At 48.4% G+C, this 24,124-nt stretch overlaps 1 protein-coding gene across 1 annotated transcript in view; it reads left to right on the top strand.

The window, feature by feature from the left end:
• The window catches only part of LOC145362743 (sodium- and chloride-dependent creatine transporter 1-like), a 119,899-nt gene that overhangs the window by 7,223 nt on the left and 88,552 nt on the right, over window positions 1-24,124 (top strand). Inside the window, exon 2 of the mRNA XM_080218603.1 lies at window positions 2,293-2,538. Coding sequence (XP_080074729.1) covers window positions 2,293-2,538 — 246 coding nt within the window. The remainder of the gene's footprint in view (window positions 1-2,292; window positions 2,539-24,124) is intronic.

Genomic DNA, 24,124 nt, shown 5'->3' with positions numbered 1-24,124 from the left:
TCAAGCTCACCCTGGACACGCCCAGCTGGAAATCCCGGACAAGGGATGTTCTTAAAGGGCCATCGGACCGGTAATTGAAATACGAGGCTGTTGGTCACCTGATCTGAGCAGCAATGAGTTGTGGCAAAACTTTGGCATCGAATCTGGGGCTTTTATTGAATGAGCTACTGGAGTTTAATTTTGTTCTAATATTTTTTGAACAGAAGCAATAGACGGATTTCCTTAACGGTTTTAGAAATTGTGCTTTTCCGGACGATAAAAGATTTGCCGCCATCTGAAAATCGGATAGTCTGGGATGACAAAATGGCCGCCCTAGCAACACAGAGAGGAAATGGAAGCCAATTAAAAGTTGCTTAGTGAGAGTGAGAGAGAGTGGGCTGGTGCTCCTTATTGATATGGATTGTTCAGGCAGCGCCTAACATTCACATCCAGCCCAGATTGAATGAAACTGTTCAATGCCCCAGGCAGTCACACCTGCTGCTTTTAGCTGGCTTTACTCAAGTGACCCAGGACCGCTCTCGGGGGGGGGGGGGGGGCTGCCAGTAACAGCGAATGGCCTCGTTGCTATGACTTTAAAACATTTACATGTTTGAACTTGAACAGCATTAGAAGTCAGCTCACACTCAGGTCCAGTTACCATTCCCCATCCATCCTGAGGGTGTATATTGATGAGGAGAGGTTGGATGATTGGCTCTGGGGAAGGTGGGGTGGGGGTGGGGGGGGTGATGGGGTTCTTTGAATGCTTTGCCTTGAACAGTGTCCCCCCCCACCCCCAGTCCTTGCTCCTCGTGTATCCCCCACTCCCTCTGGTGACTGTGTTTTCACACTGCTTTGACTTTGAATCTGTGATTCCCTCCCTAAACCTCGCTGAGTAACTTCCTCCTGTCCCCTCGTTAAAGCCACACCTTTCACTTGCCCAAATATCTCCTTTGGCTCCGTGGATCTGTTTTCCCAGTTACGTTCCTGTGAAGCATCTTGCAATGTTTTTCTCTGTCCAAGGCACTATATAAATGCAGATACTTATATCGTCAAAGAGCCATGAGGGCTCAGAAATAGGCCATTCAGCCCATTGAGTTCATGCTGACTCTCTGTAGAACAATCCGATTCCCCCCACTCTATCCTCAGAATGCTGCCGGTTTATTCCCACACGCAGACGTTCAGTTTCGAGTCTGGTGACCAGATGTGTTAATGAAGGATAACATTATCACAGAGAAAGATCAGCTTTGTCTGGAGGTTGGGATTTAGGGCACGTTTCACCTGGATTGTCTCAGTGTCCGTGCCCGGCGGGGAAGCTGTTTCACTGTGGGCACTAACAGGGGCTGTGAGGTGGGATTCACCCACCTTATCCATTGTGTAGTGTGTGAAACCTGCTCTTCAGAGATTGGGGCCTTTTATATAGGACCCCCCCCTTCCTCACACAACGGAAATAATGCCCCCCCACCTTATCTTTCGAAAAGCCTGGTTTCCATTCGATTTCAGTCCAGTCTATTTAATTCTCTTTTGATTGACAGCTTAATGTTTTTTAGACAGAACACAGTCAGATTTAGTCACACAGGTTTACAGCCTGGAAACAGGCCCTTCGGCCCAACTTGTCCATACTGCCCAGTTTAAGACCCCTAAGCTAATCCCAATGGCCCGCATTTGTCCCCTATCCCTCTATACCCATCGTATCCATGTAACTGTCTAAATGCTTTTTAAAAGACAAAATTGTCCCCGCCTCTACGACTACCTCTGACAGCTTGTTCCAGACACTCACCACTCTCTGTGTGAAAAAATTGCCCCTCTGGACACTTTTGTCTCTCTCCCCTCTCACCTTAAACCTATGCCCTCTAGTTTTAGACTCCCCTACCTTTGGGAAAAGATATTGACTATCTAGCTGATCTGTGCCCCTCATTATTTTATAGACCGCTATAAAATCACCCCTCAGCCTCCTACACTCCAGAGGAAAAAGTCCCAATCTGTCCACCCTCTCCTTATAACTCAATCCATCAAGTCCCGATGGTATTTGTTGTTAATCTTTCCCTTCACGGAGGAATGTGGCTCCCACCTCCCCATTGTTCCAAACCTCAATGTTTACACAAAAAAGGAACTGAAAGCACTTAGCTGCATTTGAAGTTGCCCATAGCTGTGGTGAGATCTTGCTGTGCACCAATTTCCAACGATACAACAGCGACTGCGCACTAAACAATGCGTGATTGACGGTGAAGCTGTCTGGAAGGCCCTGGGATTGTGATCAGTGTCTCACAGACGCACGTTCATTCTTTACCTCCTTGTTGCCCGTTTTTTTTCCAGGTGGAAATGGCTGTCCCCGTGCCCCTGAAACAGAAAGCACTGAACTGGTTGGTGACCCCGAGTCTGTTCATGAAGATAAATCAGTATTGACTCCGCTTGTTGTGACAAATGGTTGTGTTAAAGATCCAGTGGCAGAACGAGAAACCTGGACACGTCAGATGGATTTTATCATGTCCTGTGTGGGCTTTGCAGTGGGCCTGGGGAATGTCTGGCGATTTCCTTACCTGTGTTATAAAAATGGAGGTGGTGAGTATGACTCAAGCTTCAGCAATTACAATAATTCCATCGAAATCCTGATTGTGCTGCGTGGAGATCCCAGTGTTCACACAAGAGGATTTTCCCCAATGCCTGAAATTGGAGAACTTTAATGATGGGGGAAGATTGGACGCAGTGGGATTGTTTTCCTTGGAACAGAGGAGGCTGAGATTGATTTGAGGAAAATTATGAGGGGCTTGGAGAGGGTAGATGGGCAGAATGTCATTGCCTTAGCACAGAGGCCAATAGCCATGGGGTAAAAAATTGTAAAAATGAGTGGAAGGATTGGAGGAGAGGCGAATGCTTCCTCTGCCCAGAGGGTGATCGACATCTGAACCTCACTTCCTGAAAGCGGGAGAGGCAGAAACCCTCAACTCATTTATAAATCACTCAGAAATGTTCCTGTGCTGCTGTAACGGGAAGTCCTGAAACGGGAGGGTGGGATTTGACTGAGTCATTCTTCAGCAAACACAGACTGGACAGATGTGACTCCTTCTGTTTCCATGCTTCATTTTCCCCAGGTATTAACTCAGAATAAATCCACGTGAAATAGAGATATAATCCTAGGATATCGGCATCTAACCCCGTGCTGTACCTGCCCTGGGAGTGTTTGATGGGGACAGTGTAGAGGGAGCTTTACTCTGTATCTAACCCCGTGCTGTACCTGTCCTGGGAGTGTTTGATGGGGGGACAGTGTAGAGGGAGCTTTACTCTGTATCTAACCCCGTGCTGTACCTGTCCTGGGAGTGTTTGATGGGGGGACAGTGTAGAGGGAGCTTTACTCTGTATCTAACCCCGTGCTGTACCTGTCCTGGGAGTGTTTGATGGGGGACAGTGTAGAGGGAGCTTTACTCTGTATCTAACCCCGTGCTGTACCTGTCCTGGGAGTGTTTGATGGGGGGACAGTGTAGAGGGAGCTTTACTCTGTATCTAACCCTGTGCTGTACCTGTCCTGGGAGTGTTTGATGGGGGACAGTGTAGAGGGAGCTTTACTCTGTATCTAACCCTGTGCTGTACCTGTCCTGGGAGTGTTTGATGGGGACAGTGTAGAGGGAGCTTTACTCTGTATCTAACCCCGTGCTGTACCTGTCCTGGGAGTGTTTGATGGGGGGACAGTGTAGAGGGAGCTTTACTCTGTATCTAACCCCGTGCTGTACCTGTCCTGGGAGTGTTTGATGGGGACAGTGTAGAGGGAGCTTTACTCTGTATCTAACCCCGTGCTGTATCTGTCCTGGGAGTGTTTGATGGGGGACAGTGTAGAGGGAGCTTTACTCTGTATCTAACCCCGTGCTGTGTAAATGCAGAATTGATCTGGATCTGTCTCCCAGTCTGTGTCTCATTCTCTCTGTCCGGTTTTCCTGGATATATTTGGTTGTTGGCAATTTTCCAACAGCTGCTGAAATACAAACCGTCCCTTTTAATGAAACCACAAACAATGACAGAGATCCACCATCCACCATCCACCAATCCACTGGGATCTGCCTAGATCAGCTTTGTTGTGCTAACTTTTGCCCTACTTGTGATTGGCAAAAGCACAGAACATTTCAAATTCCAATCGCACCTCCCTCTCCAAGGCTGTTATTGACGATGTTTTACTGGGTCAGAAGGTTTGGGAGTTTCGGGAATCTGGATAATGTATTCTCCTCCTGCTTTATCTTTCTTAATTGTTGAGATGGTCTTAACCTTTTTCTCAAAAAAACGAGCCGCATTCCGTTCCAACCATTCCTCACTTTCACAAACTTATTTCCTTCTAAACATCGAGTTCCAAAAGCCCCACTGGCCCCCCCTCCGTCCCCCACTGGCCCTCCCTCCGTCCCCCACTGGCCCTCCCTCCGTCCCCCACTGGCCCTCCCTCCGTCCCCCACTGGCCCCCCCTCCGTCCCCCACTGGCCCTCCCTCCGTCCCCCACTGGCCCTCCCTCCGTCCCCCACTGGCCCTCCCTCCGTCCCCCACTGGCCCTCCCTCCGTCCCCCACTGGCCCCCCCTCCGTCCCCCACTGGCCCTCCCTCCGTCCCCCACTGGCCCTCCCTCCGTCCCCCACTGGCCCCCCCTCCGTCCCCCACTGGCCCTCCCTCCGTCCCCCACTGGCCCTCCCTCCGTCCCCCACTGGCCCCCCCTCCGTCCCCCACTGGCCCCCCCTCCGTCCCCCGCTCGCCCTCCCTCCGTCCCCCGCTCGCCCTCCCTCCGTCCCCCGCTCGCCCCCCCTCCGTCCCCCGCTCGCCCCCCCTCCGTCCCCCGCTCGCCCCCCCTCCGTCCCCCGCTCGCCCCCCCTCCGTCCCCCGCTCGCCCCCCCCTCCGTCCCCCACTGGCCCCCCCCTCCGTCCCCCACTGGCCCCCCCCTCCGTCCCCCACTGGCCCCCCCCTCCGTCCCCCACTGGCCCCCCCCTCCGTCCCCCACTGGCCCCCCCCTCTGTCCCCCACTGGCCCCCCCTCCCTCCGTCCCCCACTGACCCTCCCTCCGTCCCCCACTGGCCCTCCCTCCGTCCCCCACTCGCCCTCCCTCTGTCCCCCACTCGATGGTGGGAAACAGCAGGCGATGATTCGATAGGGTCTTTAAGAGACTTTCAGATAAGTACGTGGAACTTAGTAAGATGGAGGGTTGTAGGTAAGCCGAGTAATCTCTAAGGTAGGGACATGTTCGGCACAACTTTGTGGGCCGAAGGGCCTGTTTTGTGCTGTAGTTTTTCTATGTTTCTCTGGTTGAAGGTTGTTTCTCGGACTGGAGGCCTGTGACGAGTGATGTGCCTCAGGGTCGGTGTTGGGAACCTTGTTATTTGTTATTTATTGAAGTGATTTGGATGTGAATGGTTAGTAAGTTTGAAGATGATACTATATTATGAGGTATTATTGAGGGCGAAGAAGGTTATCAAAAATTACAGGGGGATATTGATCAGTTCGGGAAGCAGGCCGAGGATTGACAAATGGATTTGAAAACAGATGCGTGTGAGGTGTTGCATTTTAGAAAATCGTACCAGAGTCGGACAGGTCAGAGCCTGAGGGATGTTGCGGAACAGAGGGACCTGGGAGTACGGGAACATCGTTCATTGGAAGCAGCGTCACAGGTAGACAGGGTGGTGAAGAACATAAGAACATAAGAAATAGGAGCAGGAGTAGGCCATCTAGCCCTTCGAGCCTGCCCCGCCATTCAATAAGATCATGGCTGATCTGTCGTGGCTCAGTTCCACATTCCTGCCCTCTCCCCATAACCCTTAATCCCCTCTCTTATCAAAAACCCATCAACCCGCGTCTTAAAAATATTTAGCGAGGCAGCCTCCACCACTTCAACGGGCAGAGAATTCCAGAGATTCACCACCCTTTGAGTGAAGAAGTTCCTCCTCAACTCCGTTCTAAACCGCTCCCCCTTTATCTTGAGGCTGTGCCCCCTAGTCCTACTGTCTTTTCTGAGCAGGAAGAGTCTCTCCACCTCTATCCTATCCATCCCATTCATCATCTTATACGTCTCAATGAGATCTCCCCTCATTCTTCTAAACTCTAACGAGTACAAGCCTAGTTTATTCAGCCTCTCCTCATAGCTCAATCCCCTCAACTCTGGTATCAGCCTAGTAAACCTCCTCTGCACTCCCTCCAAGGCCAAAATATCCTTGCATAAGTATGGCGCCCAAAACTGCACACAATACTCCAGCTGCGGCCTCACCAATGCCCTATACAGCTGCTTCAAGACCTCCCTACTTTTATATTCAATCCCCCTCGCTATGAAGGCCAGCATCCCATTCGCCTTCCTGACCACCTGCTGCACCTGCAGGCTGGGTTTTTGCGACTCATGCACAAGGACCCCGAGGTCCCTCTGCACCGTCGCCTGCTGCAGTTTTTCACCACGTAAGTAATAGTCCTTCCTACCATTCTTCCTACCAAAGTGGACCACCTCACACTTGCCAACATTAAATTCCATTTGCCATTTCCTGGCCCATTCGCCCAGCCTATCTAGATCCTTCTGCAGACTCTCCACACCCTCCGCACAATTTGCCTTTCCACCAATCTTGGTGTCATCAGCAAATTTCGACACCCTACACTCGGTTCCCTCCTCCAGATCATCAAGAAGGTGTTTAACACACTGGCCTTCATCAGTCAGGGCATTGAATGTCGGAGTTTGGACATTATAAGTGGTTGGTGAGGCCCCACTTGGAGTATTGTGCACAGTTTTGGTCACCCTGTTATAGGAAAGACATTGATAACCTGGAAAGAGTGCTAGTATGCTTCATGAGGAGGTTGCCAGGATAGTGAACCTGAGTTTTCAGGAGAGGTTGGCCAAGCTTGGGCTTTATCTCTTGGAACGTAGGAGAATGAGGAGTGACCTTACTGAGGTGTATAAAATCACGAGGGACACGGATAGGATGAACGCACATAGCCTTTTCCCAGTTGCCTAAGGGGCAACTTCTTCATCCAGAGAGTGGTGTGTATGGAATGAGCTGCCGCTAAAGTGGATGAGGCAGGTTCAATAACAACATTTAAAAAGCATTTGGATAAGTACACGGATGGGAAAGGATTAGAGGGATAGGGGCCAAACACGGGCAATGGGACTAGCTGAAAGGGCAACATGGTCAGCGTGGACTTGTTGGGCCGAAGGGCCTGTTTGCGAGTTGTATTGCTCTATAACTCTGATCATGTCTGAATGGTTTCTTTGTGTTGGTTGAGTAACAATTCGAGGTCTGGGAGAACACTCCTCTGCATCTCCTCAAAGTAACAGCCAGAGGATATTGGAGTGCGGACACTGTCTCAGTTTGTTATTCCATGTAAAGTCAGCAGCTACGGCAGTGCAGCACTTCTCCAGTACTCCACTGGGACTATCAGCCTGGATTCTTGTGCAGTGGGTCTAGAGGAATCACCACTTTGTTCAGGAGAGAGGGAACAGAAGGCATGGTCTCCACCGTGCCTTGATCACATTGCTGATTGTGGGATCTTGCTGTGTGTAAATTGCCTTCTGGGCTTTGCTGTATTACAACGGTGAGCAACTAGACATTACTGGCCCGGTGGGTTGGATTTCCTGAGGTTCTGAAAAGAACTCTAGAATTGCAAGAACTTTCCAGCTTTTATTGAGTCAATTCCTGGTTCATCATCAAACTCATCGATAGCAATAGAAATTCTCTTTGAACCAATTGCTGGTGTGAAGGTATTTTCTTACAGTCAGAGATTGTGATCAAACAGGACTGGAGCAGAATGTGTTTCTGATGATATGTAAGTTTCAACCCCTGAATCTCACTGTAAGATATTAATCGTGTGGAATTTGAATAAGAATCCAGTGAAGCAAAGGACAGGAATCCTTTGAGTGGACAAGTTTGTTAACTGGATATACTCAGCAATTTACAAATATTCTATTCACTCATTTATTGCTGATATTGTACTGGCTGGCGTTATCCCCTTACCCGCTCAGCACATGTTCAAACCAGTGTTTATTACATTTGTTACATGTGTTTTGAGGTTGTAACTTTACATTAATAATGAGTGACTGATCATTACTCCAGGTGCAGACAGGAAACAATAATTATTTCTCCCAAACCCCAGAACACATTCCGTCCACACCAAACTCCCTCAGTTATTCAGCTTGGTTTCTGAGGGACATTAATCGATGACTCAGATTTCGGCGGATACAACCACACAAACGTGAATCCACAAGTGAATCTAATCTTATTCAGCAAGCGCTGATCTTGTCGGCCGCTGCGCTTATCTCCAATCTCAAAGTGATTATTGAGGATAAAACTCTTGTGTCACATTTCAGAGACCTGTATTTAATTCCAGCGGGAGTGCAAACTTTAACCCGTGAAATAACCCAGTTATGACAGTTATTATGAACCCCACTGATCTTTAAAGTGAGGGGGGAGGGTCCCTAAACCCAGAGGAAGTATCGTTTCTGTCTGGTTTATGTGGATTTTGTAGAATAATGTGAGGAACAGTGTACAGTCCAGCGCGGAAACAGTTCAATCATTGTGTAAACAATCAATAAAGAATATTTCTTAAAATAAAAACATCCTTGACACAAAGGGCTCCAGTACAATACAACCCTGTCTACATACTTAATCTTACATAAAACTAACCCGTGATCTCCAGCTACCAAATCACCTGAATTCTCAGACATCCCTTTTCCCAAACAACAACCAATATTAAGTAACTCGGAGCTAAATCCAGGTTAATGTGACCACGTCTGGGAAATAGTTTTTCGGTTTAGGAAAGGCAGACAATGAATTCTTCTTTCAGGAGGACTGTCGCTGAAAATCTCCACCCTCAAATAGCTGGGATTCTCTGGTGAAAATGATTAGAGTTTTGGCTGCATCGCCAAGTTCCGTATTAACATAGAACATAGAACACTACAGCACAAACAGGCCCTTCGGCCCACGAGTTGCGCCGATCACATCAACACCTATCTATAACCCCCAATCCCATAAAACCCCATATACTCATCCAGAAGTCTTTTAAAAGACCCCAGCGAGTTCGCCTCCACCACCACTGACGGCATCCGATTCCACTCACTCACCACCCTCTGAGTGAAAAACTTACCCCTAACATCACTTCTGTACTTTCCTCCCCGCACCTTAAATCTGTGTCCTCTCGTAGCGACCATTTCAACCCTGGGAAATAGCCTCTGAGAATCCACCCTATCTATTCCTCTCAACATATTCTCAGTGACAGCAGGGTGAGATTGGAGAATCCTGCCCAATATTCACAACTGCTGTAGTTCTGATGATAGCTTTGTCTTCACTCCTCCTCTTAGTTAGTGTTTGACAGTTCTACCATTTCTTACCCTTATCCACTCTGTAGATTCAGTTTTTGACAGGTACGTGACAATTCCCTTACCTCTCTCGGAGTTACCATTCCAAAGCACCATTCTTTTCTGTAGTCACATTATATATATTATACACACTTGTCTTTCCATTGCTAGACTATTTCACATCTCCTCATTTCTCCAGACATCTCCCTCGAATCAACTCCCTTTTTATTTTCTTTTATCCATTTTCCACTTTGTTTTTAATCTTAATTTTCCCCAATTCTTTACATACTATTCCTCACATTACTGGACTTGTAATCTGGCAGATTTTGAAAAACACTTCAGGGAATTGAAGGTTCAGATCCCAGTACAGCAGAGTTACAATTTGAGTTTCCTGTTTTAAAATCTGTTTTTGAGATGTTGGTATCACAGGTTAAATCAGCACATTGCCCCTTGGGAAGGTGGTGGTGAGCTGCCTTCTTGAACCGCTGGAGGTCCTGTGGTGTAGGTACACCCACTGTGCTGTCAGGGAGGGAACTCCAGGATTTTGACCCGGTGACAGTGAAGGAACGGTGATATATTTCCATATTGGGATGGTGAGTGGCTTGGAGAGGAACTTGCAGGTGATGATGTTCCCAGGTATCTGATCCCTTGTCCTTCTGGATGGAAGTGGGTGTGAGTTTGGAAGGTGCTGTCTAAGGATATTTGGTAAATTTCTGCAGTGACCCTGTAGATGGTACACACGGCTGCTAATACTGGTGGAGGGAGTGAAGGATGAAGATGGCAAACGGATGCTTTGTCCTGGATGGTGTCGAGCTTCTTGTGCTGTGGGAGCTGCACCCATCCAGGCAGGTGGGGAGTATTCCATCACACTCCTGACGTGTGCCTTGTAGATAGTGGGCAGGTTTTGGGGAGTCAGGAGGTGAGTTACTCTCCACAGAATCCCCAGCCTCTGACTGATTGAAGTATCTGGAAATTAAGCTGCTCGAAATGAAAATGACCATGAAAAGCTGTCAGAATTTTATATAAACCATTTCCATGTCCCTTTTATGGAAGGAAATCTCCCATCCTTACCTGATCTGGACCGGGAGGTGACATCAGACCCACACCAATACAATTTAAATCTAACTGCGATAAGGGCAACTAGGGATTGGCTTTAAATGTCAACCTTGGCAACATTTCCCACATCCTGAGAATGGATTTAGAAATGTAAAAAAGAACTGAGCATTGGGGTAGATGTTGACTGTGCGATTTGTATTAAATAAGATCGGGTGATCCACTGACTTACTCACTGTCTTCACAAAACCCAGTCCAATCAGATTGAAGCAGGAAGTGGGTTTATATTGTTTAATAATTGAATATCCGAGATGCTGGAAGTGCTGGAGGTGAATGGGAAACAGGAGGAGGCCATTCTTCCCCTCCATGGCTGATTCTGTACCTCAGTGCCATTGCCCCGTTCTCTCTATGTCTTAAATATTTGGAAATAATCTGATAACTTCTCCCGATTATTCAGCAAGTTACGGCTGTGGGCATTTGAGATCTCTGAAAAAGCAGTGGCTGGATTCCCACATTAACTCGACTGGCATCTGTGAGGGAGGCTCAAAAAACTCACAACAAACTCGATTGGAACTTAGGTGTGGGTGTTGTAATTGACTGATAGTGCAGTTTATTAGCCAGATATTGTCCACAGCAAGATCTCACAGCAGTGAGGAGCATGGTTAGTTATCTGAATATCAGCACAACCCTCACTGTAAACTGAGTGGCATCGATGGAATTAAATACACTGAACTTTCCAAATGCTCCCAGTAGAAATGATTAAAGCATCAACAGGATACGGAGTGAGGGACTGAACCCCAGTGAGAGTCAGTGTGTGTGGGACCCGTACCCCAGTGAGAGTCAGTGTGTGTGGGACCCGTACCCCAGTGAGAGTCAGTGTGTGTGGGACCCGTACCCCAGTGAGAGTCAGTGTGTGTGGGAGCCGTACCCCAGTGAGAGTCAGTGTGTGTGGGACCCGTACCCCAGTGAGAGTCAGTGTGTGTGGGACCCGTACCCCAGTGAGAGTCAGTGTGTGTGGGACCCGTACCCCAGTGAGAGTCAGTGTGTGTGGGACCCGTACCCCAGTGAGAGTCAGTGTGTGTGGGACCCGTACCCCAGTGAGAGTCAGTGTGTGTGGGACCCGTACCCCAGTGAGAGTCAGTGTGTGTGGGACCCGTACCACAGTGAGAGTCAGTGTGTGTGGGACCCGTACCCCAGTGAGAGTCAGTGTGTGTGAGACCTGTACCCCAGTGAGAGTCAGTGTGTGTGAGACCCGTACCCCAGTGAGAGTCAGTGTGTGTGGGACCCGTACCCCAGTGAGAGTCAGTGTGTGTGGGACCCGTACCCCAGTGAGAGTCAGTGTGTGTGGGACCCGTACCACAGTGAGAGTCAGTGTGTGTGGGACCCGTACCCCAGTGAGAGTCAGTGTGTGTGGGACCTGTACCACAGCGAGAGTTATTGACTGCAGGAGAGGTGGATTAGGTCCATGGTGGTACAGTGGTTAGCACTGCTGCCTCACAGCACCAGGAACCCAGGTTCAATTCCGGCCTCCACATTGTTTGTGTGGAGTTTGCATGTTCTCCCCATGTCTCCGTGGGTTTCCTCCCATGGTCCAAAGATGTGCGGGTTAAGTTGATTGGCTGTACTAAATTGCCCCTTAGTTCCAAGGGATTAAACAGGGTAAATGCAGGGATAGAGCCTGGGTGGGATTGCAGGCTCGATGGACTGAACGGTCTCCCACCACTTTAGGGATTCTATACAAGGTCTTCACTCAGTCTTGTTGCATCTCCTTTAATTGTAATTTGATCTGTTTGCTGCTGTTATCTTCTGTCGTTTTCTTACCTGTGAGTGTCTCCTTCACTCAGTTTATCAAATGTTTAAAATAATAACTCCTAATCTTTGCTGAAACAATTAGCTTCTGTCAGTTTTGCTGTCAGCCTCTCAAGGTTGCTATGAATAGGACCTTTTCAATCACACGTTGTCCTATCATCTGCGCACTGATCAAACACTCACTGATGTTTTTAATGAGCTTTGTGTGTGTCGGTTGTATAGGCCGTTACTGGCACTCTGCACTCACAGCATTATTCTCCATGGGAAAGATTCTGGCAGAATTACAGCTGAAATTCGAACATCTTCACCAATCTCACACACTCCATAAACAGGTGATTGGATGGTTTCCCCCGTCTGTCTGACGGATGTTGAGGGTGTGGATCTGTGTATCCTTTTCCTGCTGCAGCTGTTGTGGGTTCTTGTCACAGTGCACTTCCATAACCCTGCTTTCTCCTTCCTGACATCAACCCCCAGTGTCCTGTTGGAATTGGAAAGTTCTCTCTCCCTCCCCTCTCCCACCATGCTCTGTACACCTTCTCAAGAGGAAGCTGTTCTTCTCGATCTGAACTATCATTGATGTTAATCTGGACAAGTCCCATCCCAGAGTGAAGCCTGGGCTTGACAGATCCTCACACTTCTGTTATTTTGATTCGATGGAGGAGAGTAACTGAACACATTCACAGGAATGTGCTGATGAATGTTTAACACAAAGAATAAAAATTTATTAAACATGAAAAATGAATATTACCCCAGACAAAAAAGTTGAAAAGATATCAATTAAAACACAAGAAAATGATTTTATTTCTTCACCCCAGCTATATCATTACAGACACACAAACATTTGGAGAGATGCACAATTTACCACATCTACCTCATAATGGAAAATTCCGGGTGAGTGATGTGTGAGCTACCTGGTGAACTGCGGTCAGACAAGTAACACGCCAAAGTAAATGACAGATGCAGGCAAAACAGATTCCATGAATTTCTCAACAGTCCAGCCAGAGGCTTCTCACGCTATCAGCCAACCACTTTCACTGAAACTTTGTCTTTCAGACCAAAGAATTCACTTTGGAATTTTCTCAAAATGCCACTCCCACTCAGCATGAACAAGAATCCACCTCCAGGGTTTCACTCTCATCTCCTGAGATTACTTTCCCCTGTTTCTCCACTACGGTCAAGCTTCACCTTCCGAGCATAATTTCAGACCTTAAACTGTGCCAAGCAGGACACCGCTGCTCTCACATCCAGCAACACACAGTCATCAACCTTAGCTGATCTCTCAGATCTTCAGAGCTTCTCTCTTGAGCCTGCTTTGCTTCATGTCTGCTTCTCGCAGCTTTCTGTCTGATTAATAGAACAGTACAGGCCCTTCGGCCCTCGATGGTGTGCGAAGCTATGTCCAAACCCAAAATCAAGCTATCCCACTCCCTATCATTCTGGTGTGCTCCATGTGCCTATCCAATAACCACTTGAAAGTTCCTAAAGTGTCCGACTCCACTATCACAGCAGGCAGTCTATTCAACACCCCAACCGCTCTCTGAGTAAAGAATCTACCTCGGACATCCCTCCTATATCTCCCAACATGAACCTTATAGTTTAATTGATTAACTGGGAGCTTACTGCTCCTTTCTCTCAACTTTGCTGAACAGGATCTGTTCCTGATCTCCATCTTTGTCCCTTACCTGGAGCTGTCTGCTGGGACCTCTTTCTGCCCCACTCCCTGGTTTGGGACCTTCTTCCTGTCCCCCTCCCCATGCCTTGCATGTCCCCTCCTCTGCAATGGCGCCCTGCGCCAGGTCACCTGACCTTCAGTTTTACGCTGTTTCACTTTCCTACTGTGCATACATTCAGTCTCCTGCCTGATGGACTGAACACAGGCTGCCTTTTCTCAACTGGCTCATGTGCAAAAGTCCTGAGGCATGCTGGGAACTGTTCTTGAACTCCAAAGTAAGTATTTGACTTTTGCAAAACAATAAAATACTTCATTCACCTCAAAAACCTCAATCCGTTCACCTTGTTCTGAATATCACAATCCTCGTTTTTACAACCTGTCTTCATAACTTAATCCATTCCAGGAATCTGTGCTACTCCCTCCGAGATCAGTCAGTGACCTGGATACAGTCACTGCCACTGGAATCTGAGTACAGGATATCCGATAATCAGGAGGGGGGAACGGGTGGAGACAGTGTGAAAACCCAGCACAAGGTCAGAGCTATTGGTCAATATCTGTTTTCACTGCTTCCACCCGGTGTAAATTCAGACCCAAATCCTGGGGTTATTCTAATAAACTCTCATTTTTAACTTCAATATGGAAATGACAAAAAACATTGTAAATTGCATTGAAACAACAGCATCAACACAGTAACACATCCCAATGCATTCCACAGGAGTGAAAACACACACTTCATGAGATTATTGCATCACAGAATTGTCACTGTATGGAACGAGGCCATTTGGCCCATTCTATCTGTGCTGCTCTCTGAACAGTCTGTGCTATTCTCCCGCCCTCTGTCATGAGCTCTGAACATTCTGCCTGTAGTACAGGTCAGCACAAGATTGTTCAGACAGGTATTAGTGTCACAAATCGAGGAGAGACTGGGAGAGTCCCGGAGTCAGGAGAGTGGCCTGTGATTGAGAATATCAATAGACTGACAGCTTGTTGTGGGGTTTATGAGGATCTGGCATCCGCCTGACGTCACATTAATCCCGGACAAATAAAAACCTCGTGACAATAGTCAGTTGTGACGTAGACTGAACTCAGTAAACCTCTCAGACAACTAATCTTCCGAGACAATTTACAGCATTTACAATGAATCACAGTCCAAACCGTCTCCCTGCCCCATCGTCCATACCATCACAGGCTCCAAACAGTAAACGGGCCTGTGCTAGTGAGAGGGACTTTAACATCAGCAAATCCTCCCCTTCCTCTCACTCCCACCCAAACCCCACAGAAACACCTGGCATAGCACACAGTTAGATACAGAGTAAAGCTCCCTCTACACTGTCCCCCATCAAACACTCCCAGGACAGGTACAGCACGGGGTTAGATACAGAGTAAAGCTCCCTCTACACTGTCCCCCATCAAACACTCCCAGGACAGGTACAGCACGGGGTTAGATACAGAGTAAAGCTCCCTCTACACTGTCCCCCATCAAACACCCCCCAGGACAGGTACAGCACAGGGTTAGATACAGAGTAAAGCTCCCTCTACACTGTCCCCCCATCAAACACTCCCAGGACAGGTACAGCACGGGGTTAGATACAGAGTAAAGCTCCCTCTACACTGTCCCCCCATCAAACACTCCCAGGACAGGTACAGCACAGGGTTAGATACAGAGTAAAGCTCCCTCTACACTGTCCCCCCATCAAACACTCCCAGGACAGGTACAGCACAGGGTTAGATACAGAGTAAAGCTCCCTCTACACTGTCCCCCATCAAACACTCCCAGGACAGGTACAGCACGGGGTTAAATACAGAGTAAAGCTCCCTCTACACTGTCCCCATCAAACACTCCCAGGACAGGTACAGCACGGGGTTAGATACAGAGTAAAGCTCCCTCTACACTGTCCCCCCATCAAACACTCCCAGGACAGGTACAGCACGGGGTTAGATACAGAGGTGTCCTTATTGAAACAGATTGGGTTCTCAGTGGGGGTAACAGGTTCGATGCTGAGTTTTTTTCTCTTTGGTGAGAGTCTGGGATCAGAGGGCACAATCTCAGAGTAAGGGGTCACCCATTTAAGACAGAGATGTGGAGGCGTTTCTTCTCTCAGAGGGGTGTGAATCTTTGGAATTCTTTACCGCAGAGGGCAGTAGATGCTGGGTCTAAATATGTTCAAGGCTGAGACAGACAGATTAATCAGCAAGGGAACTGAGGGTTCTGGGGATAAGGCAGGAAAGTGGAGTAGGGTCAGGTCATCTCACTGACTAGCACAGCAGATGTGATGGGCTCCTCTGTGATTGGGTAAAGTTCCCTCAACACATTAATGTCGTCAGTGATTTATTTCCTTTGATCTGATGGATCCTGGTCTGTCTGATTAGAGAGAGTTGATGTTGAGGCATCTGTAGAATCGATTTGAGTTGAATTGTAGATGTGTTTTTGGAGGGGGGATTGTCATCCGCTCTTTACCCTGTGGAGTTCACACGTAGCAAATCGCTGAGCTATCTTCAAACATTCAGCCAAGATCCCTCCCCCAGAGTGGAGGGATCCAACCTCCAAAGCTGCCCTCGCCTCCCTTTCTCTGTGACCCTCCCCAGGCCTTCAACCCCCTGAGGTTTCTCCACTCTGTCAAACCAGCTTCCTTCTCAATCAGCCCCGATCTGCAAACCTCCCGCTGCCTGGAGCCCGGGAACCTTCCGGAATCTCCAGCTCTCACTATCTCTCACTTTGCTGCTTAAACCCACCTCAGTGACTCGGCTCTGGCTGGAAGGTGACTCTGAACCACCTCCTTGGTGAGTATATCCCTCCTTGGGTAGTTTCCAAATGTCGCTTGTCTCTCTGACCAGCCTGGACATGAACGCTTTCCTGTCTGGTTAATATCCAGAGTTTAGATTCGGGAAGTCCGTCTTTCCTGGTTTTCATCCTGAGAGCTGATGTTCTGAAGATGAGATTCTCTTCCTGCGAAGATCCAGCCCCACCATGAGTTCAAGGCTCTCATTCCCAAACACCTTGTGCAGATGTTGGGGAAGGGGAGGTGAAAGGGGTCACCGTCATTCCCAGGGAAGGGGAGGTGAAAGGGGGTCACCGTCATTCCCAGGGAAGGGGAGGTGAAAGGGGGTCACCGTCATTCCCAGGGAAGGGGAGGTGAAAGGGGTCACTGTCATTCCCAGGGAAGGGGAGGTGAAAGGGGGTCACTGTCATTCCCAGGGAAGGGGAGGTGAAAGGGGTCACCGTCATTCCCAGGGAAGGGGAGGTGAAAGGGGGTCACCGTCATTCCCAGGGAAGGGGAGGTGAAAGGGGTCACTGTCATTCCCAGGGAAGGGGAGGTGAAAGGGGTCACCGTCATTCCCAGGGAAGGGGAGGTGAAAGGGGGTCACCGTCATTCCCAGGGAAGGGGAGGTGAAAGGGGGTCACTGTCATTCCCCGGGAAGGGGAGGTGAAAGGGGGTCACCGTCATTCCCAGGGAAGGGGAGGTGAAAGGGGGTCACCGTCATTCCCAGGGAAGGGGAGGTGAAAGGGGTCACCGTCATTCCCAGGGAAGGGGAGGTGAAAGGGGGTCACTGTCATTCCCAGGGAAGGGGAGGTGAAAGGGGGTCACCGTCATTCCCAGGGAAGGGGAGGTGAAAGGGGGTCACCGTCATTCCCCGGGAAGGGGAGGTGAAAGGGGGTCACCGTCATTCCCCGGGGAAGGCAGAATGAGCGAGAGGGCAAAGGGCAGAATCACAATGTTGTTCAAGGAATTAGGAGTCAGAGACAGGAGGGAGCGGAGGGATTTCAATGAGGAACTGTTCATGATGAGAATGTATCTGGATTACCACAACAACACATCCAGAGAGCTGTGAGGAGGGTGAGTGAGGATGAGTGAATGAGGCTGTGTGAGTGTGAGCAAGGGTGTGTGAGTGAGGGTGAGTGAGCAAGGATGAGGGTGACTGAGTGAGCGTGAGGGACTGAGGGTGACTGTGAGTGAGGGTGACTGTGAGAGTGACGGTGAGTGTGAGTGCATGAGTGTGAGGGAGTGAGTGTGAGTGTTAACTCCTGGACAAACACTAAAAATTGCCCATTGGCATGAGAGAAATGGGGATTGGGATCTTGCTGTGCAGCAGGTTGCTCCGGGTGACTGATTGCGGGCAGTGTACTCCCTGCACCTAGACTGAATTCTGATACCTTTACACTGTCAGAAAATCACCACCCTTAAAAAAAGCTTGAATTTATATAGTGCCTTCCCCATCCTTAGGACACTCCCAGACCAGTTCCTGTTCAAAGTGACCCCATTGCTGTTACACAACAATCCCTTCACACAAAGGATCCCATAAACAGCAGTGTTAGACCATTAGAACATAACAAATAGGAAGAGACCATTCAGCCCCTCGAGCCTGCTCCATCATTCAGTGAGACCATGGCTGATCCAGCGTGGCCTTAACTCCACTTTCCCCATAACTCCCGACTGACTCAGCCTGGAATAGATCCAATGTCCCAATTTCCACTATTTTCTGGGGGTGAGAATTCCAAACACTAACAGCTCTCTGAGAAGAGGTTCCTCCCCCTTAATTGAGAGTCCCTCTGTAAGTAAACTGTGTCCCTGGTTCGAGATTTCCCCACAACACCAGGTTAAAGGCCAACACATTTATTTGGTAGGACAAGCTTTCAGAGCACTGCCCCTTCATCAGGTGACTGGCCTGAATAGATAGATTCCCCCACCCTGTCAAAGCACCTCAGAATCTGATACATTTCAATAAGATCAGTTCTCAATCTTCTAAACTCCAATGAGTACAGGTCTAACCTGCTCAAACCATTCTTCATAAGACAACCTCTTCATCCCAGGAATCAGCCCAGTGAACTTTCTTCAAGTTGTTTCCAATGTGAATATATCCCTTCTTGAGTCAGGAGATAAAAACTGTGTGTAGCACTGTGAGTGCAGTCTCACCACTGTCCTGTACATCTCAAGACAGACTTCCCTACTTCATTCTCCACCCTGAGACAATAAAGAACATTTCTTTTTCATTCCCAACCACTTCTTAAAATTCTTTCATGGGATCTGGGTGTCACTGGCCAGTTCAGTATTCATTGCCCATCCCTAATTGCCCCTTGAGATGGTTGTGATGAGCTGCCGTCTTGAATCATTGCAGTCCATATGGTGTAGGAACACCCCCTGTGCAGTGAGGGAGGGAGTTCCAGGATTTTGACCCAGCCACAGTGAAGGAGCAGCCAATATATTTTCAAGTCAGGATGGCGAGTCATTTGGAGGGGAACTTCCAAGTGGTGGAGTTCCCATGTATCTGCTGACCATGTTCTTCTAGATGGTAGTGACTGTAGGTTGGAAAAACTTGCTCACAACCTGCTTCCTGTTTTGGTATCATCAGCAAATTTGGCCACATTACAGTCAAGCCATAGAGTCAGACAATCATACAGTGCAGAAGGGGCCATTCGGCCCATCGAATCTGCACTGACACAAGAAGAAACACTTCATCCAAGTCATTGATATCATCATAAACAGACTCATAGAATCCTGCAGTGTAGAAGGAGGCCATTCGGCCCATCAAGTTTACACCAACCCCAATCCCACCCTTGCCCTATCCCCGCAACTCCATGTGTTTACACTAGCTAGTCCCCTGACACTATGGGGCAATTTTAGCATGGCCAATCTATTTAACCCACTCATCTTTGGAATGTGGGAGGAAACCGGAGCACCCAGAGAAAACCCATGCAGACATGGGGAGAACATGCAAACTCCACACAGACAGTGACCTGAGCCGGGAATCGAGCCCGGGTCCCTGGCACTGTGGGGAAGCAGTGCTAACCACTGTGCCACCCCTAACACATGGCAGAAACAGAAACTAGAAGCAGGAGTAGGCCATTTGGCCCTTCAAGCCTGCTGCACCATTCATCTTGACCATAGCTGATCATAGAATTCAATATCCTGGTCCCCCCATATCCCTTTAAATAGTAGTGGCCCCCGCACTGATCCCTGTGACACTCCACCAGATACAGATTGCCAAGTTGCAAATGACCCATTTATCCTGACTCTATTTTCTGTTAGCTAGCTTCGAGGGGAGCTGTTGGCCTAATGGTATTATCGCTAGACTGTTAATCCAGAAGATCAGCTAATGTTCTGGGACCTGGGTTCAAATCCTACCATGGAAGATGGTGGAATTTGAATTCAATTTAAAAGAAATCTGGAATTAGGAATCTACTGATGACCATGAAACCATTGCTGATTGTCAGAAAAACCCATCCGGTTCACTAATGTCCTTTAGGGAAGGGAATCTGCTGTCCTTACCTGGTCTGGCCTACATGTAACTCCAGACCCACAGCAATGTGGTTGAACATAAGAACTAGGAGCAGGAGTTGGCCATCTGGTCCCTCCAGCCTGCTCCGCCATTCAATAAGATCATGGCTGATCTTTTTTGCGACTCAACTCCACTTACCCACCCACTCACCATAACCCTTAATTCCTTTACTGTTCAACAATTTATCTATCCTTGCCTTAAAAACATTCAATGAGGGAGTCTCAACTGCTTCACTGGGCAGGGAATTCCACAGATTCACAATCCTTTGTGTGAAGAAGTTCCTCCTCAACTCAGTCCTAAATCTGCTCCCCCTTATTTTGAGGCCATGCCCCCTAGTTCTAGTTTCACCCACCAGTGGAAACAACTTCCCTGCTTCTATCTTATCTATTCCCTTCATAATCTTATATGTTTCTATAAAATCTCCCCTCATTCTTCTGAATTTCAATGAGTATAGCCCCAGTCTACTCAGTCTCTCCTCATAAGCCAACCCTCTCAACTCCGGAATCAACCGAGTGAATCTCCTCTGCACCCCCTCAAGGAACAAAGAACAAAAACAGCCCAGGAAACAGGCCCTTCGGCCCAACGAGCCCACGCCGCCATCTTAACACCACCAGTCCCCCCCTCCACCCATGACCCTTGTCTAATGTTTTATGGCCATCCACATTGAGGCCTCCAGTGCCAGTATATCCTTTCTCAAGTAAGGAGACCAAAACTGTACACAGTAACTCCAGGTGTGGCCTCACTAGCACCTTATACAGCTGCAATATAACCTCACTGTTTTTAAACTCCATCCCTTTAGCAATGAAGGACAAAATTCCATTTGCCTTCTTCATTACTTTAATTATCCACAAACCAACTCCTTGAGATTCTTGCACAAGGACACCCAGGTCCCTCTGCACAGCAGCATGCTGCAATTTTTTAACATTTAAATAATAGTCCATTTTGCTGTTATTCCAACAAAAATGGATGATGTCTCATGTACCAACATTGTACTCCATCTGCCAGACCCTCGCCCACTCACTTAGATTATCTATATCCCTTTGCAGACTTTCAGTGTCCTCTCATCTTAGTGTCATCTGCAAATTTTGACACACTACACTTGGTCCCTAGTTCTCAATCATCTCTGTAAATCGTAAACAATTGCAGTCCCAACACTGATCCCTGAGGCACATCACTAGTTGCTGATCGCCAACCAAAAAACACCCATTTACCCCCATTCTTTGCTTTCTGTTAGTTAACCAATCCTCAATCCTCTAATATATTACCTGGAACATTGTGCACCTTTATCTTATGCAGCAGCCTTTGGTGCAGCACCTTGTCAAATATCTTCTAGAAATCCAGATACATCACATCCACAGGTTCCTCATTGTCCACCGCACGTGTAATGTTCTCAAAGAATTCCACCAAATTAGTCAAACATGACCTGCCCTTTATGAACCCATGCTGCATCTTACCAATGGGACAATTTATCTCCAGATATCTCTCCAATGTTGTCGGGCAACGAGGGATTGGTGATAAATGCTGGCCAATCAGGGTTGCCCATTTCCCATGAATGAATAAAAAAAGCCTATCCTCTCCCCACATGCATATATCAGTCCCAACACCACAAATTCTTATTCTGTATGAGTGACCATTTGTGTGGCACCTTATCGAATGCCTTTAGGAAATCCAGATGCTTTGTATCGACAGGTCCCCCTTTATCCAGTCCAAACATCCCCAAAGATGTCGAATAAATTTGTTAAATACTTTCACCATCCCACATTGACTCTCCCTGATTGACTAAGGATTTTCTAAATGACTTGATACCACCTCCTGGATAACGGATTTGAGCATTTGGGGCAGCACGTTGGCACAGTGGTTAACACAGCACCAGGGACCTGGGTTCAATTCCAGCCTCAGGTCACTATCTGGGTGGAGTTTGCGTGTTCTTCCTGTGTCTGTGTGGGTTTCCTCCTGGGGCTCCTCCCACGGTCCAAAGGTTGATTGGCTATGATAAATTAACCCTAGTGTCGGGGGGACGAGAAGGATAAATATATAGGGTTACGGGAACAAGATCTGGGGAGGATTGTGGTTGGTGCAGACTCACTGAGCTGACTGGTCTCGTTCTGCACTGTAGGTTGTATGATTTATTTTTGGCAGATGTAGGGTTAACTGGCCGAGAGATTCCAGTTTTCTGTTTCTTGTCTTTCTTTGAGAGAGGAGTTACATTTTGTATTTTCCATTCCCTGGGCCTTTCCCAAATGGAGGGAATTTTGGAACCACAGTCTCCAGTTTCTCTGCAGCCATTTTTTCTCAGACCTGAGGATGTGGGCGTCAGACCCAGATTCCAGAGCCATGAACTTTCTGGTTGAAGGGAAAGCATTGGCCAAGACGTCAGGGAGAGGCTGGCTGCTGTTCCTCCAATAGCAAATCCACCCGAGAGGGACGATTGGCCTGAACCTCTCCTCGGAAGTGACTTGCTTCTTAATCCTGGAGCTGGAGATAGTTGATTTCCACTGAGGATTGTGATTATACAGAGTATCTGGCGAGCATTGTGTAAACTAATCCTGCACACAGAGTCATGACAACGAGAAGCTGAGCCTGACACCATTGTGAAGCAGCCAATCGATCTCGCTGAGTTACTGTCTGACTTGGCTTCACTAACTAAACCTGATCCCTGTTAATCTCTCTCTCTGCTTCTCGAAGGACACAACCCGATTCTGGCAGCAGCTGTGGTTACAGACTGGTGCTGCTGTATCACACTCATTCTGCAGTGACTCACAGACATTAGATTATTGTAAACTGACTCTATATGACAGAAGGGAGAGGCTTCTCTCTAACTCAAACAGCCGTCCTCATTTACCTGGAAAGTAAAATCTATCAGTCTGAACAAAAGGAACCTAGATTTCACTTCTGACAGTGTGGCACTCCCTCAGCACTGACCCTCTGACAGTGTGGCACTCCCTCAGCACTGACCCTCTGACAGTGCGGCACTCCCTCAGCACTGACCCTCTGACAGTGTGGCACTCCCTCAGCACTGACCCTCTGACAGTGCGGCACTCCCTCAGCACTGACCCTCTGACAGTGCGGCACTCCCTCAGCACTGACCCTCTGACAGTGCGGCACTCCCTCAGCACTGACCCTCTGACAGTGCGGCACTCCCTCAGCACTGACCCTCTGACAGTGCGGCACTCCCTCAGCACTGACCCTCTGACAGTGTGGCACTCCCTCAGCACTGACCCTCTGACAGTGCGGCACTCCCTCAGCACTGACCCTCTGACAGTGCGGCACTCCCTCAGCACTGACCCTCTGACAGTGCGGCACTCCCTCAGCACTGACCCTCTGACAGTGCGGCACTCCCTCAGCACTGACCCGCTGACAGTGCGGCACTCCCTCAGCACTGACCCTCTGACAGTGCGGCACTCCCTCAGCACTGACCCTCTGACAGTGCGGCACTCCCTCAGCACTGACCCTCTGACAGTGCAGGGTCTGTTTGGTCAGGAAGATACCGTCAGGGAACTGGTTTTGAATTGAATCTTTTTTTCCCATTAATGATCGACATTTTCATCTGAGTGGCTGTGAAAGGGTGAACAGGAGGCACTTTCCAGAGCGGGTGGTGGGGGGGCTGTTGGTGTGAGTTGTGGGGGGAGCGTGGGTGTGGGCCGGGGAGTGGAGGTGGCCGGGACGGTGGGCCCACAGACAATCAAATTTTGTTATTAATTCACAGAAGTGCCCCTGGTCTGAAATCTGTAGCTTTGATTTTGTTGGATTATTTCTCAAGGTAGATCCTCTGAGGCGATTACTTGTTGGTTTTGCAAGTTAAAAATCAGATGAAAGGATGGGATTAAGATGAATTAAAATTTTCCCTGTAATAATGGGCAGGCAAAGCTGTTAACCCTTCACAGTCTGTCTGTGAGTTTGGGCTTTAGTTTGAGTCAAAAGCATTGGGAATTTAGTAAGAAGTCTCACAACCTCAGGTTAAAGTCCAACAGGTTTGATTATCGAGTCATCAGATTCCAAATAAACCCATTGAACTTTAACCTGGTGTTGTGAGACTCGTTATTGTG

Source organism: Carcharhinus amblyrhynchos, chromosome 3 (assembly GCF_965287045.1).
Source record: "Carcharhinus amblyrhynchos chromosome 3, sCarAmb.v2.hapA, whole genome shotgun sequence".
NCBI lineage: Eukaryota > Metazoa > Chordata > Chondrichthyes > Carcharhiniformes > Carcharhinidae > Carcharhinus > Carcharhinus amblyrhynchos.
This window is presented reverse-complemented; position numbering and strand designations above follow the sequence as displayed.